Source organism: Oncorhynchus kisutch, linkage group LG25 (genome assembly GCF_002021735.2).
Source record: "Oncorhynchus kisutch isolate 150728-3 linkage group LG25, Okis_V2, whole genome shotgun sequence".
Classification (NCBI taxonomy): domain Eukaryota; kingdom Metazoa; phylum Chordata; class Actinopteri; order Salmoniformes; family Salmonidae; genus Oncorhynchus; species Oncorhynchus kisutch.
In genome coordinates this window covers 21,953,926-21,969,929 of record NC_034198.2, presented here as the reverse complement: position 1 = coordinate 21,969,929, position 16,004 = coordinate 21,953,926, and the positions used below count along the sequence as shown (strand labels likewise).

General features: G+C 45.3%; 1 protein-coding gene across 6 annotated transcripts in view; it reads left to right on the top strand.

Annotated features, from left to right (window-relative positions):
- The window catches only part of trrap (transformation/transcription domain-associated protein), an 84,884-nt gene that overhangs the window by 49,414 nt on the left and 19,466 nt on the right, over positions 1–16,004 (top strand). For all 6 annotated transcript variants that reach the window (XM_020460934.2, XM_031804673.1, XM_031804676.1 and 3 more), the window contains 6 exons: positions 118–309; positions 4,878–5,073; positions 5,826–5,944; positions 8,783–8,929; positions 9,294–9,394; positions 15,214–15,415. In XM_020460934.2, coding sequence (XP_020316523.1) covers positions 118–309; positions 4,878–5,073; positions 5,826–5,944; positions 8,783–8,929; positions 9,294–9,394; positions 15,214–15,415 — 957 coding nt within the window. The remainder of the gene's footprint in view (positions 1–117; positions 310–4,877; positions 5,074–5,825; positions 5,945–8,782; positions 8,930–9,293; positions 9,395–15,213; positions 15,416–16,004) is intronic.

Genomic DNA, 16,004 nt, shown 5'->3' with positions numbered 1-16,004 from the left:
AGTAATTCACTTGAGATGCACAAAAAGAATTGCAGTCCAAATAGGCTCACGTGTTACGTTCGGTGCATATGAGAAAGTGTGTGTGTGTGGGTGTGTAACCTGTCTCTAATCTGTAAGGTGGAGCTGAGTTGTCCTAAGGAGATGGCGTGGAAGGTGAACATGCACCGTGGTTACCTGGCTATCTGCCATCCAGAGGAGCAGCAGCTCAACTTCATAGAACGGCTGGTGGAGATGGCCTCCAGTCTGGCCATACGGGAGTGGAGGAGACTGCCTCACATCGTGTCCCACGTACACACACCACTACTTCAGGTAAGAGATGAGGGAGGCAGACACAAGCACCACCTGAATATGTCTCAATTCTTAATCAAGATGAAATAAAAGTCTGGAACACATCTCTTTTGATCACTGTATTGCCAAATGAAGAGTCGATCAGTGATCCCAGCCAATTTACTGGGGAAAACACTGATAATCTGTTTTCTGGGAATGAAGAGGGGAAAACACTTCCCTGGAAGTGCAATAAAAACAAGAGGGAGGGAGATAATGGAGTGAGACAGACTGAGAAGGGGGCAAAGAAAGAGGAGAGTGAAATAAAATGGACGAAAGAGGAGAGGGAGTGAGAGGAAAAGAAATGGAGACAGAAAGTAAAGTAGTGAGACCGAGGCAGTAACTTTAGACTGTCTGTAATTGCTTCCCCCCCATCAGATAGTGTTTGAATAAATACCTGTTCCAAAATTACATTTGCATGATGAATGGCCACTCCAAAATGAAGGTTATAAATGTGCCATCAGCTGATATTAACAGATAATTGTGAGAATATTGTACTGCCCAATTTATTTTGTTTCTGGTGATTTGATTTGGTCGGTCCACCGACCGATTCAGGACATTTCTCTTTTGAAGGCAGCTATTTGCGTGCTGCTACATTCATTTGTCTGTGGTCCCATTCATTATAAAAGCAGGAAAACAACTTTTCTTTCCTGCTTAGTGAACTCAGCAGTCGTAAATCTTTATTTCAGTACCATACACTTAAAAGCCCTGAGAGCCTCTAAAACAAAGGCTTTCTGCAGGTAAATAACTAGAATCAAACTGCATTCGGAATCAAGCCATCAAAATAAAGGACTTTCCAATGAATTTACACCAGCTATATTGATCGTTGGCTTTAGTATTAATCTTGATTGATGGGTTGATGAAAAGGATTGATCGTCATTCTTGTGTAGATTCTAGCAGCTCAACAGCATTTCATATCCCGGTTTAGACTCTCTGTACTCACTAAAGATCCCATGGCACTTATTGTAGGGGTGTTAACCCTGGTGTCCTGGCTAAATCCCCAGTCTGGCCTTCATACCATCATTCACCTAATCATCCCCAGCTTCCAATTGTCTCATTCATCCCCTCTTCCCTGTAACTATTCCCCAGGTCGTTGCTGTAAATGAGAATGTGTTCTCAGTCAACCTACCTGGTTAAATAGAACAAATAAATTAGACCCTTCAGAATGGAGACTCCATACCTTTTAGTCTTTGTCTTTGAAAGAAGTGATTAGCCATTAAAGTAATATGATGTTCTGTCCCTGCCACCAGCCCTAGCCTTAATATGATGTTCTGTCCCTGCCACCAGCCCTAGCCTTAATGATGTTCTGTCCCTGCCACCAGCCCTAGCCTTAATGATGTTCTGTCCCTGTCACCAGCCCTAGCCTTAATATGATGTTCTGTCCCTGTCACCAGCCCTAGCCTTAATGATGTTCTGTCCCTGTCACCAGCCCTAGCCTTAATGATGTTCTGTCCCTGTCACCAGCCCTAGCCTTAATGATGTTCTGTCACCAGCCCTAGCCTTAATATGATGTTCTGTCACCAGCCCTAGCCTTAATATGATGTTCTGTCACCAGCCCTAGCCTTAATATGATGTTCTGTCACCAGCCCTAGCCTTAATATGATGTTCTGTCCCTGCCACCAGCCCTAGCCTTAATGATGTTCTGTCACCAGTCCTAGCCTTAATATGATGTTCTGTCCCTGCCACCAGCCCTAGCCTTAATATGATGTTCTGTCACCAGCCCTAGCCTTAATATGATGTTCTGTCCCTGCCACCAGCCCTAGCCTTAGTATGATGTTCTATCCCTGCCACCAGCCCTAGCCTTAATATGATGTTCTGTCCCTGCCACCAGCCCTAGCCTTAATGATGTTCTGTCACCAGTCCTAGCCTTAATATGATGTTCTGTCCCTGCCACCAGCCCTAGCCTTAATATGATGTTCTGTCACCAGCCCTAGCCTTAGTATGATGTTCTATCCCTGCCACCAGCCCTAGCCTTAATTAGATGTTCTGTCCCTGCCACCAGCCCTAGCCTTAATGATGTTCTATCCCTGCCACCAGCCCTAGCCTTAGTATGATGTTCTGTCCCTGCTACCAGCCCTAGCCTTAATGATGTTCTGTCCCTGTCACCAGCCCTAGCCTTAATGATGTTCTGTCACCAGTCCTAGCCTTAATATGATGTTCTGTCCCTGCCACCAGCCCTAGCCTTAATATGATGTTCTGTCACCAGCCCTAGCCTTAATATGATGTTCTATCCCTGCTACCAGCCCTAGCCTTAATATGATGTTCTGTCCCTGCCACCAGCCCTAGCCTTAATGATGTTCTGTCACCAGTCCTAGCCTTAATATGATGTTCTGTCCCTGTCACCAGTCCTAGCCTTAGTATGATGTTCTATCCCTGCTACCAGCCCTAGCCTTAATATGATGTTCTGTCCCTGCCACCAGCCCTAGCCTTAATGATGTTCTGTCACCAGCCCTAGCCTTAATATGATGTTCTGTCCCTGCCACCAGCCCTAGCCTTAATATGATGTTCTGTCACCAGCCCTAGCCTTAATATGATGTTCTGTCCCTGCCACCAGCCCTAGCCTTAATATGATGTTCTGTCACCAGCCCTAGCCTTAGTATGATGTTCTATCCCTGCTACCAGCCCTAGCCTTAATATGATGTTCTGTCCCTGCCACCAGCCCTAGCCTTAATGATGTTCTGTCCATGTCACCAGCCCTAGCCTTAATGATGTTCTGTCCCTGTCACCAGCCCTAGCCTTAATATGATGTTCTGTCCCTGCCACCAGCCCTAGCCTTAATCAAATCAAATGTATTTATATAGCCCTTTGTACATCAGCTGATATCTCAAAGTGCTGTACAGAAACCTAGCCTAAAACCCCAAACAGCAGGCAATGCAGGTATAGAAGCACGGTGGCTAGGAAAAACTCCCTAGAAAGGCCAAAACCTAGAGAGGAACCAGGCTATGTGGGGTGGCCAGTCCTCTTCTGGCTGTGCCGGGTGGAGATTATAACAGAACATGGCCAAGATGTTCATAAATGACCAGCATGGTCCAATAATAATAAGCAGAACAGTTGAAACTGGAGCAGCAGCACAGCCAGGTGGACTGGGGACAGCAAGGAGTCATCATGTCAGGTAGTCCTGAGGCATGGTCCTAGGGCTCAGGTCCTCAGAGAGAGAAAGAAAGAGAGAGAGAATTAGAGAGAGCACACTTAAATTCACACAGGACACCGAATAGGACAGGAGAAGTACTCCATATATACTGTGGCCCCATCCAAGGGGGGCCACAGTATAACATTTTTGCAATGTTACCTAGATGGAAAAAAGCTGTCCTTGAAATGGTCTTGATATGTTCTTCAAAAGAGAGATCAGGGTCCAGAGTAACACCGAGGTCATTAAGATTAATTGTCAGATTAAACAGAAGATCTCTTTGTTTCTTTGGACCTAGAACAAGCATCTCTGTTTTGTCCGAGTTTAAAAGTAGAACGTTTGCAGCCATTCACTTCCTTATGTCTGAAACACATGCTTCTAGCGAGGGCAATTTTGGGGCTTCACCATGTTTCATTGAAATGTACAGCTGTGTGTCATCCGCATAGCAGTGAAAGTTAACATTATGTTTTCAAATGACATCCCCAAGAGGTAAAATATATAGTGAAAACAATAGTGGTCCTAAAACGGAACCTTGAGGAACACCGAAATTTACAGTTGATTTGTCAGAGGACAAACCATTCACAGAGATAAACTGATATCTTTCCGACAGATAAGATCTAAACCAGGCCAGAACTTGTCCGTGTAGACCAATTTGGGTTTCCAATCTCCAAAAGAATGGTGATCAATGCTATCAAAAGCAGCACTACGGTCTAGGAGCACGAGGACAGATGCAGAGCCTTGGTCTGATGCCATTAAAAGGTCATTTACCACCTTCACAAGTGCAGTCTCAGTGCTATGATGGGGTCTAAAACCAGACTGAAGCATTTCGTATACATTGTTTGTCTTCAGGAAGGCAGTGAGTTGCTGCACAACAGCCTTTTCTAAATTTTTTCAGAGAGGCTGATTTTTAGTTTTTTTAAATATTTTCTGGGTCAAGGTTTGGCTTTTTCAAGAGAGGCTTTATTACTGCCAATGATGTTCTGTCCCTGCCACCAGCCCTAGCCTTAATATGATGTCCTGTCCCTGAAGGTAAATAGATGGATCAAAGTGGCTTTTCAACTATCAGGTGTTTGCTTCTCGGACCTCATTTCAGAGAAGGTTTTTCCAATAGTCATCATAAGCCTGTAATACAGTGAGCTAATGGCTTTGGAATTGGCCTGGACATCCTGCCTTTCTTACTGTCATAGAGAAAGAACAGAAACCCTGCCAAGTCTCATCCCTCCGTCTTCTGTACCCCTCCTTCTCTTTCTCTGTTTACCCTGGCCCTCTGTCTCGCGTGCTCTCTCTGTCTCGCACTCTCTTTCCAATTATTTCCTGTCACCACTGTTCTCCACACTCATTCTTTCTTCATCTCCTCCCCTTCTCTCTCCATTCCTCCATTCTCTCAAAACCCTTAAACTTTCCCACCCCTCTCCTCCCCAACCAGGCTGCCCAGCAGATCATCGAGCTCCAGGAGGCGGCCCAGATCAACGCCGGACTGCAGCCAGCTAACCTGGGCCGTAACACCAGCCTCCACGACATGAAAACTGTGGTGAAGACCTGGAGGAACAGGCTGCCCATCGTCTCTGACGACCTCTCCCACTGGAGCAGCATCTTCATGTGGCGGCAGCACCACTACCAGGGTAGGACTCACACCTATTGCTACTCACAATGGGGACGTCTCTAAAAGGCCATAGTGAACCCCTCAGGCTCTCTCTACCTTCCCAAATGTCAGCTCTCTAAATGACTTGTTTACTCTGCATGACACACACACACACACATGAGAGAAGAGACAGACAGTGAGTGGGAAAGAGAGGTAGGGGGGGGAAGCAATGCCAAGGGACTGCATGACAGCACAGACTAAGTTGGAGGGAGGGAAAGAGCTGGAGATGAGAAGAGATGAAACTCTGTGGCAAAGAGGGGGAGGAAGGAGGAGTGGATATGAAAAGGACAAGAGGAAGGAAAGAACAGTACAAAAAACAAAGAGGGGAAAGATGGAACAAATTGGAGGTAGAAGATGAGGAGACATGGTAAATAAAGGGAGAGTTGAGTGAATTTAAAAATCTGGTCTCGTTGTTGTCTGTGTCCTCTACAACATGACACACGCTGTGGTGCCAGGCGTTGTCCTGAAGTGACTTTGAAACCATTCAGACTTAGCATCCTGAAAGATGTCTGTGGCAGCTTTAGTGCTGCTATGAAACTACTACAGCTATTATGACTGGTATAACTACAAAACTCGAGAGAACATGAGACATCATTGTCTTTGATATACATCCTTAGTTATTCTAATGCGTTCATCCAAATTAACTTTGTTACATAGTCAAGCTCAATAATATGGAGCTCCCTCTACTCTACACTGATGACTAGTGACATCTTGTTCTCCTTCCTATCCCAGCCATCGTGACGGCGTATGAGACCAACACGCAGCACGACCCCAACACCAGCAATGCCATGCTGGGGGTCCACGCCTCCGCCTCTGCCATCATCCAATATGGCAAGATAGGACGCAAACAGGTACCATGCTCACTGTGTGATAAATCACTATCTGCCAAGATTACGTGTTCACCAGGGTTGGATTTATTTCAGTTGCCAAATCTGGAAATGAAAGATTAGATTAGAGCATTGAAAATAAAATGTCCCATTCTTTTGAAGGTTTTCCAATTTATGAATTGAATTGTTTCCAACTCCTGTGTGGCTCAGTTGGTAGAGCATGGTGCTTGCAATGCCAAGGATCGTGGGTTCGATTCCCACGGGCCACCCATACAAAAAAATGTATGCATGCATGAGCTTTGGATAAAAGTGGCACATAAGTGGCACATACAGTGCCTAAATGGCACATACAGTGCCTTCAAAGTATTCACACCACTCTACTTTTTCCCCATTTTTGTTACAGCCTGAATTGAGAGATTTTGTCCCTGAGCGACAGAGTACCCCATAATGTCAAAGTAGAATTCTGTTTTTAGATTTTGTATTACAAATTAATTAAATGTAAAGCTGAAACATCTTGTGTCAAAGTGTTCAAGCCCTTTGTTATGGCAAGCCTAAATAAGTTCAGGAGTCAAAATCGTTGTGGAAAATTCATGCTCAGTTTCAGTCGCGCACGGCATTGCAGTACCCCAGCAGCATTTTAGCCACAGACTTCTGTCTAGTTTGTGTTTTATAATTGTGCAATGTGCATAACTTTACTTTTTCTATGGAATTGGCATATCGTTCTCATTCTGAGAAGTAGGGTGATTTTTCTCCAGGTAAGCCACTTGATTTCCAGTTGTTCAACCAGTTGGGAGACGAGCGTTTATTCATAACAGGTCAACTCTTCTACCTTGTTAGCAAGCAAATACATCCAAGTTGGCTACACTTGAAATATACATTTTAACTGGCTTACTCACTAGCGTGAGGGCTTGAGAGATTGTTAATGAGACCTGTTAATGGTTGGTCATTATTGGTGGATGTGCATGGTTCTGGTTACATTTGTAACGAAAGGGGAATTTTCATCGACTTGAAAGACTGAAGTGATTTTTGCAAAATAAAGCAGGTAAAACTATTTAGGTAATTTTATTAGTGGGTCTTACGGTTGTGGAAGGCTTATGTTTAGCCTTCGTATCATTTTAGAAGCCCTGAATTCATTAGATTATTCCTGAATTTTTTAAATGTGGTGTAGTGATCTTTTAATTGTACTACAAAGCTTATTCAGAGATTTAAAAACAAACAAAAAATTGAGGGTAACACTGAATGTAGAAAACATTAACACATTACACATATTGAGTTGCACCCACTTTTGCCCTCAGAACAGCCTCAATTTATCGGAACATGGACTCTACAAGGTGTTAAAAGCGTTCCACAGGGATACTGGCCCATGTTGACTCCAATGCTTCTGACAGTTGTCTGGATGTCCTTTGGGTGGTGGACCATTCTTGACACACACGGGAAACTGTTTTGCGTGAAAACCCCAGCAGCGTTGTAGTTCTTGACACTACCATACCCTGTTCAAAGGCACTTACATCTTTTGTCTTGTTCACTCAACCTCTGAATGGCACACATACACAATACCTGTCTCAAGGCTTAAAAATCCTTCTTCAACCTGTCTCTTCCCCTTCATCTACACTGAAGTGGATTTAACAAGTGACATCAATAAGAGATTATAGCTTTCACCTGGATTTATATTGTCAGTCTGTCATGGAAAGAGCAGGTGTACCTAATGTTTTGTACACATGGTATATTGTGAATTGCCCAGCCCTAATTCTGTGTTCAATAATAGTGGTTAACATTATTTCTGAGGGACCTTACAGACCAATTATCTGTAAGGTCCCTCAATCGAGTCATGCATTTTAAGCACCGATTTCACAAAGACCAGAGATTTTCCAATGCCTTTCAAGAAGGGCACGGATTGGTAAATATGTAAAAAAGAAAAATTAAAAAAGAAGACATTTAAAATAGACATTTCATTTCCCTTGGAGCACGGTGAAGTTAATAATCAGGCTTTAGATGGTGTATCACACCCAGTCACTACAAAGATATAGGCGTCTTTCCAAACTCCGTTGCCGGATAGGAAGAAAACCAGAGTCCAATGGTGATTTTTAAAACTACAATGGCTGTGATGTGAAAACTGAGGATGGATCAACATTGTAGATACTCCACAATACTAACCTAAATGACAGAGTGAAAAGGAAGCCTGTACAGAATAAAAAATATTTAAAAACATGCATCCTGTTTGCAACAAGTAAGTAATACTACATACTTTTTATGCTGAATACAAAGCATTGTTTGAGGCAAATCCAATGCAATACTTCACTGAGTACCACTATTTATATTTTTACTCTTGTTTGAAAGGAGTTTTTAGGATAAAATGGAATACAGCCAAAATCCCAGAGGAAAACCTGGTTGTCTGCTTTCCAACAAACACTGGGAGACGAATTCACCTTTCAGCATGACAATAACATAAACCAAGATGACATTGCCTGTTCCTGAGTGGCCTAGTTACAGTTGACTTAATTAAATCAACTTGACAATCTATGACAAGACTTGAAAATGGCTGTCTAGCAATGATCAATAACCAACTTGAGCGCTTGAAGAGTTTTAAAAGGTGTGCAAATCCAGGTGTGCAAAGCTCTTAGACTTACCCAGAAAGACTCCCAGCTATAATCGCTGCCAAGGGTGATTGGGGTTGAATACTTATCTAATCAATATTCAACATTTCCTTCCACTTTGACACTGGAGTATTTTGTGTAGATCGATGACCATAAATGACAATGAAATGTATTTTTAATCACACTGTGGATAAAGTACTGACTGAAGGCACTGTATTATAATGTTATTACTATTTTTTATGTTATGAACCTGTATGTTTCCCCTCAGGGTCTTGTGAACGTGTCTCTGGACATCCTGAGTCGTATCCACACCATCCCCACTGTGCCCATCATAGACTGCTTCCAGAAGATCCGCCAGCAGGTCAAATGTTACCTGCAGCTTGCAGGGGTCATGGGCAAGAACGAGTGTATGCAGGTGAGGAAGTGGTCATTTGGAGCTCAGTTGGTAGAGCATGACGCTTGCAACGCCAGCGTAGAGGGTTCAATCCCCGGGACCACCTGTTTGTACATGTGTGCCTGACTAAGTCTCTTTGGATAAAAGCATCTGCTAAATGGAATATATTATTACATGAAGTATGTTTTAGTGATTATGATAAGACCTTTTTTATCTGATAAATGTTCCGCTGTCTGAAGTTTTTCCCCCCATTATTGAAGACTTCACTTCAATGCCTTTTGAAATACATGATCTTAAATGATGAAAGAACGCTTATTGAAATTCACTTTCTAAATAGTGACTGAGTATATTTGGTGAACAAAGTTGTTTTCATCTCCCTCTGCAGGGTCTGGAGGTGATAGAGTCAACCAACCTGAAGTACTTCACCAAGGAGATGACCGCCGAGTTCTACGCTCTCAAAGGCATGTTCCTGGCTCAGATCAACAAGTATGTACTCCTCTAAACACTTACAAGTGATGTATGACTGTCTGAGTGTATGAATGAGCTCTTCAGGTTGACTTGGTGACGGACTCAGGTTCTAATCTCAGACTCTTATTTCTACCCGTGTCCTCAACACACGCCCGTATCTACACTACGTTCTCACTGCAGGGGGTGCCTGCAGAGCAAACACACACATACACCCATATTTACACCAGGTTCTCACTGCAGGGGGTGCCTGCAGAGCAAACACACACATACTCTCGTATCTACACTACGTTCTCACTGCAGGGGGTGCCTGCAGAGCAAACACACACATACACCCGTATTTACACTACGTTCTCACTGCAGGGGGTGCCTGCAGAGCAAACACACACATACACCCGTATTTACACTACGTTCTCACTGCAGGGGGTGCCTGCAGAGCAAACACACACATACTCTCGTATCTACACTACGTTCTCACTGCAGGGGGTGCCTGCAGAGCAAACACACACATACACCCGTATTTACACTACGTTCTCACTGCAGGGGGTGCCTGCAGAGCAAACACACACATACACCCGTGTCTACACTACGTTCTCACTGCAGGGGGTGCCTGCAGAGCAAACACACACACACACACACACACACACGCCTGTGTCTACACTACGTTCTCACTGCAGGGGGTGCCTGCAGAGCAAACACACACACGCCTGTGTCTACACTACGTTCTCACTGCAGGGGGTGCCTGCAGAGCAAACACACACACGCCTGTGTCTACACTGCGTTCTCGCTGCAGGGGGTGCCTGCAGAGCAAACACACATGCCTCTGTTCCCTTCCCCTATCTCACATACCCGCACACACAAATCAAATCAAATCAAATTTTATTTGTCACATACACATGGTTAGCAGATGTTAATGCGAGTGTAGCGAAATGCTTGTGCTTCTAGTTCCGACAATGCAGTAATAACGAACAAGTAATCTAACTAACAATTCCCCCCAAAAAACTACTGTCTTATACACAGTGTAAGGGGATAAGGAATATGTACATAAGGATATATGAATGAGTGATGGTACAGAGCAGCATAGGCAAGACACAGTAGATGATATCGAGTACAGTATAACATATGAGATGAGTATGTAAACAAAGTGGCATAGTTAAAGTGGCTAGTGATACATGTGTTACATAAGGATGCAGTCGATGATATAGAGTCCAGTATATACGTATGCATATGAGATGAATAATGTAGGGTAAGTAACATTATATAAGGTAGCATTGTTTAAAGTGGCTAGTGATATATTTACATCATTTCCCATCAATTCCCATTATTAAAGTGGCTGGAGTTGAGTCAGTGTCATTGACAGTGTGTTGGCAGCAGCCACTCAATGTTAGTGGTGGCTGTTTAACAGTCTGATGGCCTTGAGATAGAAGCTGTTTTTCAGTCTCCCGGTCCCAGCTTTGATGCACCTGTACTGACCTCGCCTTCTGGATGACAGCGGGGTGAACAGGCAGTGGCTCGGGTGGTTGATGTCTTTGATGATCTTTATGGCCTTCCTGTAGCATCGGGTGGTGTAGGTGTCCTGGAGGGCAGGTAGTTTGCCCCCGGTGATGCGTTGTGCAGACCTCACTACCCTCTGGAGAGCCTTACGGTTGAGGGCGGTGCAGTTGCCATACCAGGCGGTGATACAGCCCGCCAGGATGCTCTCGATTGTGCATCTGTAGAAGTTTGTGAGTGCTTTTGGTGACAAGCCGAATTTCTTCAGCCTCCTGAGGTTGAAGAGGCGCTGCTGCGCCTTCTTCACGATGCTGTCTGTGTGAGTGGACCAATTCAGTTTGTCTGTGATGTGTATGCCAAGGAACTTAAAACTTGCTACCCTCTCCACTACTGTTCCATCGATGTGGATAGGGGGGTGTTCCCTCTGCTGTTTCCTGAAGTCCACAATCATCTCCTTAGTTTTGTTGACGTTGAGTGTGAGGTTATTTTCCTGACACCACACTCCGAGGGCCCTCACCTCCTCCCTGTAGGCCGTCTCGTCGTTGTTGGTAATCAAGCCTACCACTGTTGTGTCGTCCGCAAACTTGATGATTGAGTTGGAGGCGTGCGTGGCCACGCAGTCGTGGGTAAACAGGGAGTACAGGAGAGGGCTCAGAACGCACCCTTGTGGGGCCCCAGTGTTGAGGATCAGCGGGGAGGAGATGTTGTTGCCTACCCTCACCACCTGGGGGCGGCCCGTCAGGAAGTCCAGTACCCAGTTGCACAGGGCGGGTCTCGAGCTTGATGACGAGGTTGGAGGGTACTATGGTGTTGAATGCCGAGCTGTAGTCGATGAACAGCATTCTCACATAGGTATTCCTCTTGTCCAGATGGGTTAGGGCAGTGTGCAGTGTGGTTGAGATTGCATCGTCTGTGGACCTATTTGGGCGGTAAGCAAATTGGAGTGGGTCTAGGGTGGAGGTGATATGGTCCTTGACTAGTCTCTCAAAGCACTTCATGATGACGGATGTGAGTGCTACGGGGCGGTAGTCGTTTAGCTCAGTTACCTTAGCTTTCTTGGGAACAGGAACAATGGTGGCCCTCTTGAAGCATGTGGGAACAGCAGACTGGTATAGGGATTGATTGAATATGTCCGTAAACACACCGGCCAGCTGGTCTGCGCATGCTCTGAGGGCGCGGCTGGGGATGCCGTCTGGGCCTGCAGCCTTGCGAGGGTTAACACGTTTAAATGTCTTACTCACCTCGGCTGCAGTGAAGGAGAGACCGCATGTTTTCGTTGCAGGCCGTGTCAGTGGCACTGAATTGTCCTCAAAGCGGGCAAAAAAGTTATTTAGTCTGCCTGGGAGCAAGACATCCTGGTCCGTGACTGGGCTGGATTTCTTCCTGTAGTCCGTGATTGACTGTAGACCCTGCCACATGCCTCTTGTGTCTGAGCCGTTGAATTGAGATTCTACTTTGTCTCTGTACTGGCGCTTAGCTTGTTTGATAGCCTTGCGGAGGGAATAGCTGCACTGTTTGTATTCGGTCATGTTACCAGACACCTTGCCCTGATTAAAAGCAGTGGTTCGCGCTTTCAGTTTCACACGAATGCTGCCATCAATCCACGGTTTCTGGTTAGGGAATGTTTTAATCGTTGCTATGGGAACGACATCTTCAACGCACGTTCTAATGAACTCGCACACCGAATCAGCGTATTCGTCAATGTTGTTATCTGACGCAATACGAAACATCTCCCAGTCCACGTGATGGAAGCAGTCTTGGAGTGTGGAGTCACTGACACTGAACATGCGCGCACACACACACACACACACACACACACACACACACACAACCCTATCTATGCCCTTCCCAAATCACACATCCACAACCCACTTTCCCCCTCAACCTTCAGTGCCCACTCTCCTCATCAGCCCGGACATGACGGCTCCCCGCGGGGGTGAAATAAAAATGGGGGATAGCTTGTTAAATATCCGCGCCCAAATAATTAACTCGCTGGCAATTTACTGGAATCTCTGGTATCAGCAGAACTTAGCCTAACCTCAGCAGTAGGGACCCAACGCAGTCATTACGAACACACACACACACACACACACACACACACACACACACACACACACACACACACACACACACACTCACTCTGCGTATGAACCGCTTTGGGCCTGGGGTTTGGGCCTGGGGTAGACAGTTGGGGCGATACAGTTAAGTGGTGTATCTGTGTGTGACTTGACACTGGGCGTTTCTCCCCCTCTACTCCACTCCCGCTGAGGAGAAACTGTTTATGTACTTTGACACGGCCAATGTGACGAGCACTTAAAGTATGTCTGGAGGGGCCTGGTTTAGACTCCCACAGCAATCAGCCTCCATGTTCCTTTATGGCAATGCCAAATATGTTGTTATAGTAACCCTTTATAATTGATTGGCCCGCGAGCCATTTTAAAGCAGGTGTGCTTTCTCCTCGCTGTTTGAAACCTCTCCCAAAATGGTGGGGAAAGGTTGTTTGACTAAGTCCTGTTGAGCTCTTGTTTTGTTTACAGACAAGTGTTTTTATTTTGACTACGGGGCAGATGTTTATTTTTTTATGGGGTGCCTTGCCCCTTATTCCTTAATCAAGTCCTGAATTGGTTATTCAAATGTTTTATGTCTTAGGTGGGAGGAGGATGCGTTGAAAGCGGTTGACTGTACATATTTTTCACCATCAGCATAAACAACATTCAAACGTAGGTCTCTGCCAGGTTCCACCTTGTCTGTCTCCCTAGCTCTTCTTGGTATTTTCAGCTATAAGCTGGAGCTGAACACTTGAGCCGTGAGTTCCAGATTCTGAAAGCAGGATCAAGAATCCTCTTCTGGGTTAAAGTTTATTCCAGTATACGGAGCCATTACCTGCTTTGTGACGTTGATGAAATGTTGCGACGCTGTTAAGCTGCTGTAATACTGTGTGGCTGGCTCTGACATACTCCACAACATTAAACGCTCTAGACCTTCACTGATGTAGTCATGTTACTTTCTAGCGCTAGCCGTAATAATGGGAGGAGAGCCTTGTCGATGAGGGGACGTTTTAAAACTGATCGCTATTGATATACATTTTCGAAATATAATTTTAACACTATCCTTGCTCTCTGCTGTACTCTACCCTTTCCCAATCTCCATTTTGCTACATCCTTCATCCCCTCTATTCTCTCTCTCTCAACGTACTCTCCCCTCTAGTCTCTCTCTCTCTCAACGTACTCTCCCCTCTATTCTCTCTCTCTCAACGTACTCTCCCCTGTATTCTCTCTCTCAACGTACTCTCCCCTCTATTCTCTCTCTCAACGTACTCTCCCCTCTATTCTCTCTCTCTCAACGTACTCTCCCCTCTATTCTCTCTCTCTCAACGTACTCTCCCCTCTATTCTCTCTCTCTCTCAACGTACTCTCCCCTCTATTCTCTCTCTCTCTCAACGTACTCTCCCCTCTATTCTCTCTCTCTCTCAACGTACTCTCCCCTCTATTCTCTCTCTCTCAACGTACTCTCCCCTCTATTTTCTCTCTCTCTCAACGTACTCTCCCCTCTATTCTCTCTCTCTCTCAACGTACTCTCCCCTCTATTCTCTCTCTCTCAACGTACTCTCCCCTCTATTCTCTCTCTCTCTCAACGTACTCTCCCCTCTATTCTCTCTCTCTCTCAACGTACTCTCCCCTCTATTCTCTCTCTCTCTCAACGTACTCTCCCCTCTATTCTCTCTCTCTCTCAACGTACTCTCCCCTCTATTCTCTCTCTCTCTCTCAACGTACTCTCCCCTCTATTCTCTCTCTCTCTCAACGTACTCTCCCCTCTATTCTCTCTCTCTCTCAACGTACTCTCCCCTCTATTCTCTCTCTCTCTCAACGTACTCTCCCCTCTATTCTCTCTCTCTCTCAACGTACTCTCCCCTCTATTCTCTCTCTCTCTCAACGTACTCTCCCCTCTATTCTCTCTCTCTCTCAACGTACTCTCCCCTCTATTCTCTCTCTCTCTCTCTCAACGTACTCTCCCCTCTATTCTCTCTCTCTCTCTCTCAACGTACTCTCCCCTCTATTCTCTCTCTCTCTCTCTCAACGTACTCTCCCCTCTATTCTCTCTCTCTCTCTCTCAACGTACTCTCCCCTCTATTCTCTCTCTCAACGTACTCTCCCCTCTATTCTCTCTCTCAACGTACTCTCCCCTCTATTCTCTCTCTCAACGTACTCTCCCCTCTATTCTCTCTCTCAACGTACTCTCCCCTCTATTCTCTCTCTCAACGTACTCTCCCCTCTATTCTCTCTCTCAACGTACTCTCCCCTCTATTCTCTCTCTCAACGTACTCACTCTTCATTACTCCCCCTCTCCAGGTCAGAGGAGGCCAACAAGGCGTTCTCGGCAGCGGTCCAGATGCATGATGTCCTGGTGAAGGCCTGGGCCATGTGGGGGGACTACCTGGAGAACATCTTCGTTAAGGAGCGCCAGCTGCACCTGGGTGTCTCCGCCCTCACCTGCTACTTGCACGCCTGCCGACATCAGAACGAGAGCAAGTCACGCAAGTACCTGGCCAAGGTGGGTTAGAGATGGAGTTCTGCTTGTGTGATCCAAGCACATATAGATGAGCTAGAGTTCTATGCCTCATGAGGAACAGCTACTAGTAACCTTCCAGCTTCTGTGAAGGACATGGCTCTAGCATGCCATCATTCGGTGTAAGCAACTGCTAATATTATGGATCACAAATGGTGAAAATGCTAGAGATACGTTTATTTGCTTGCCTTGCAACTTCACCTGTGAAGGTCTCTCACACGGATGAACAGGAAAGCACTTGTGAACTTAAACCCACATGGTTTTCAGTGTGTAGGAGTTATTTTCATTTAGACATCATTTAGTATTTAGAGAAAGCACTTCCTCTTTCTGATTGTTTGCGTGGCGCACCTATGTCAAAGAAACACCATCTATTCTTCACCACCAATCACTACTATAGTCTCCTTTTCTCTAGGGAAGGGATTATCAACTAGATTCGGTCTGAGGACTTTTTTTTTTTTTGAGTGGATGGTCAGGGGGTCAGAACATATCAACAAATAATTTGTAGACTGCAAATTGACTGCCAGAAGTCAAAACAACAGATATAATATTTGTCTAAAACGTAATAATTTCTAAC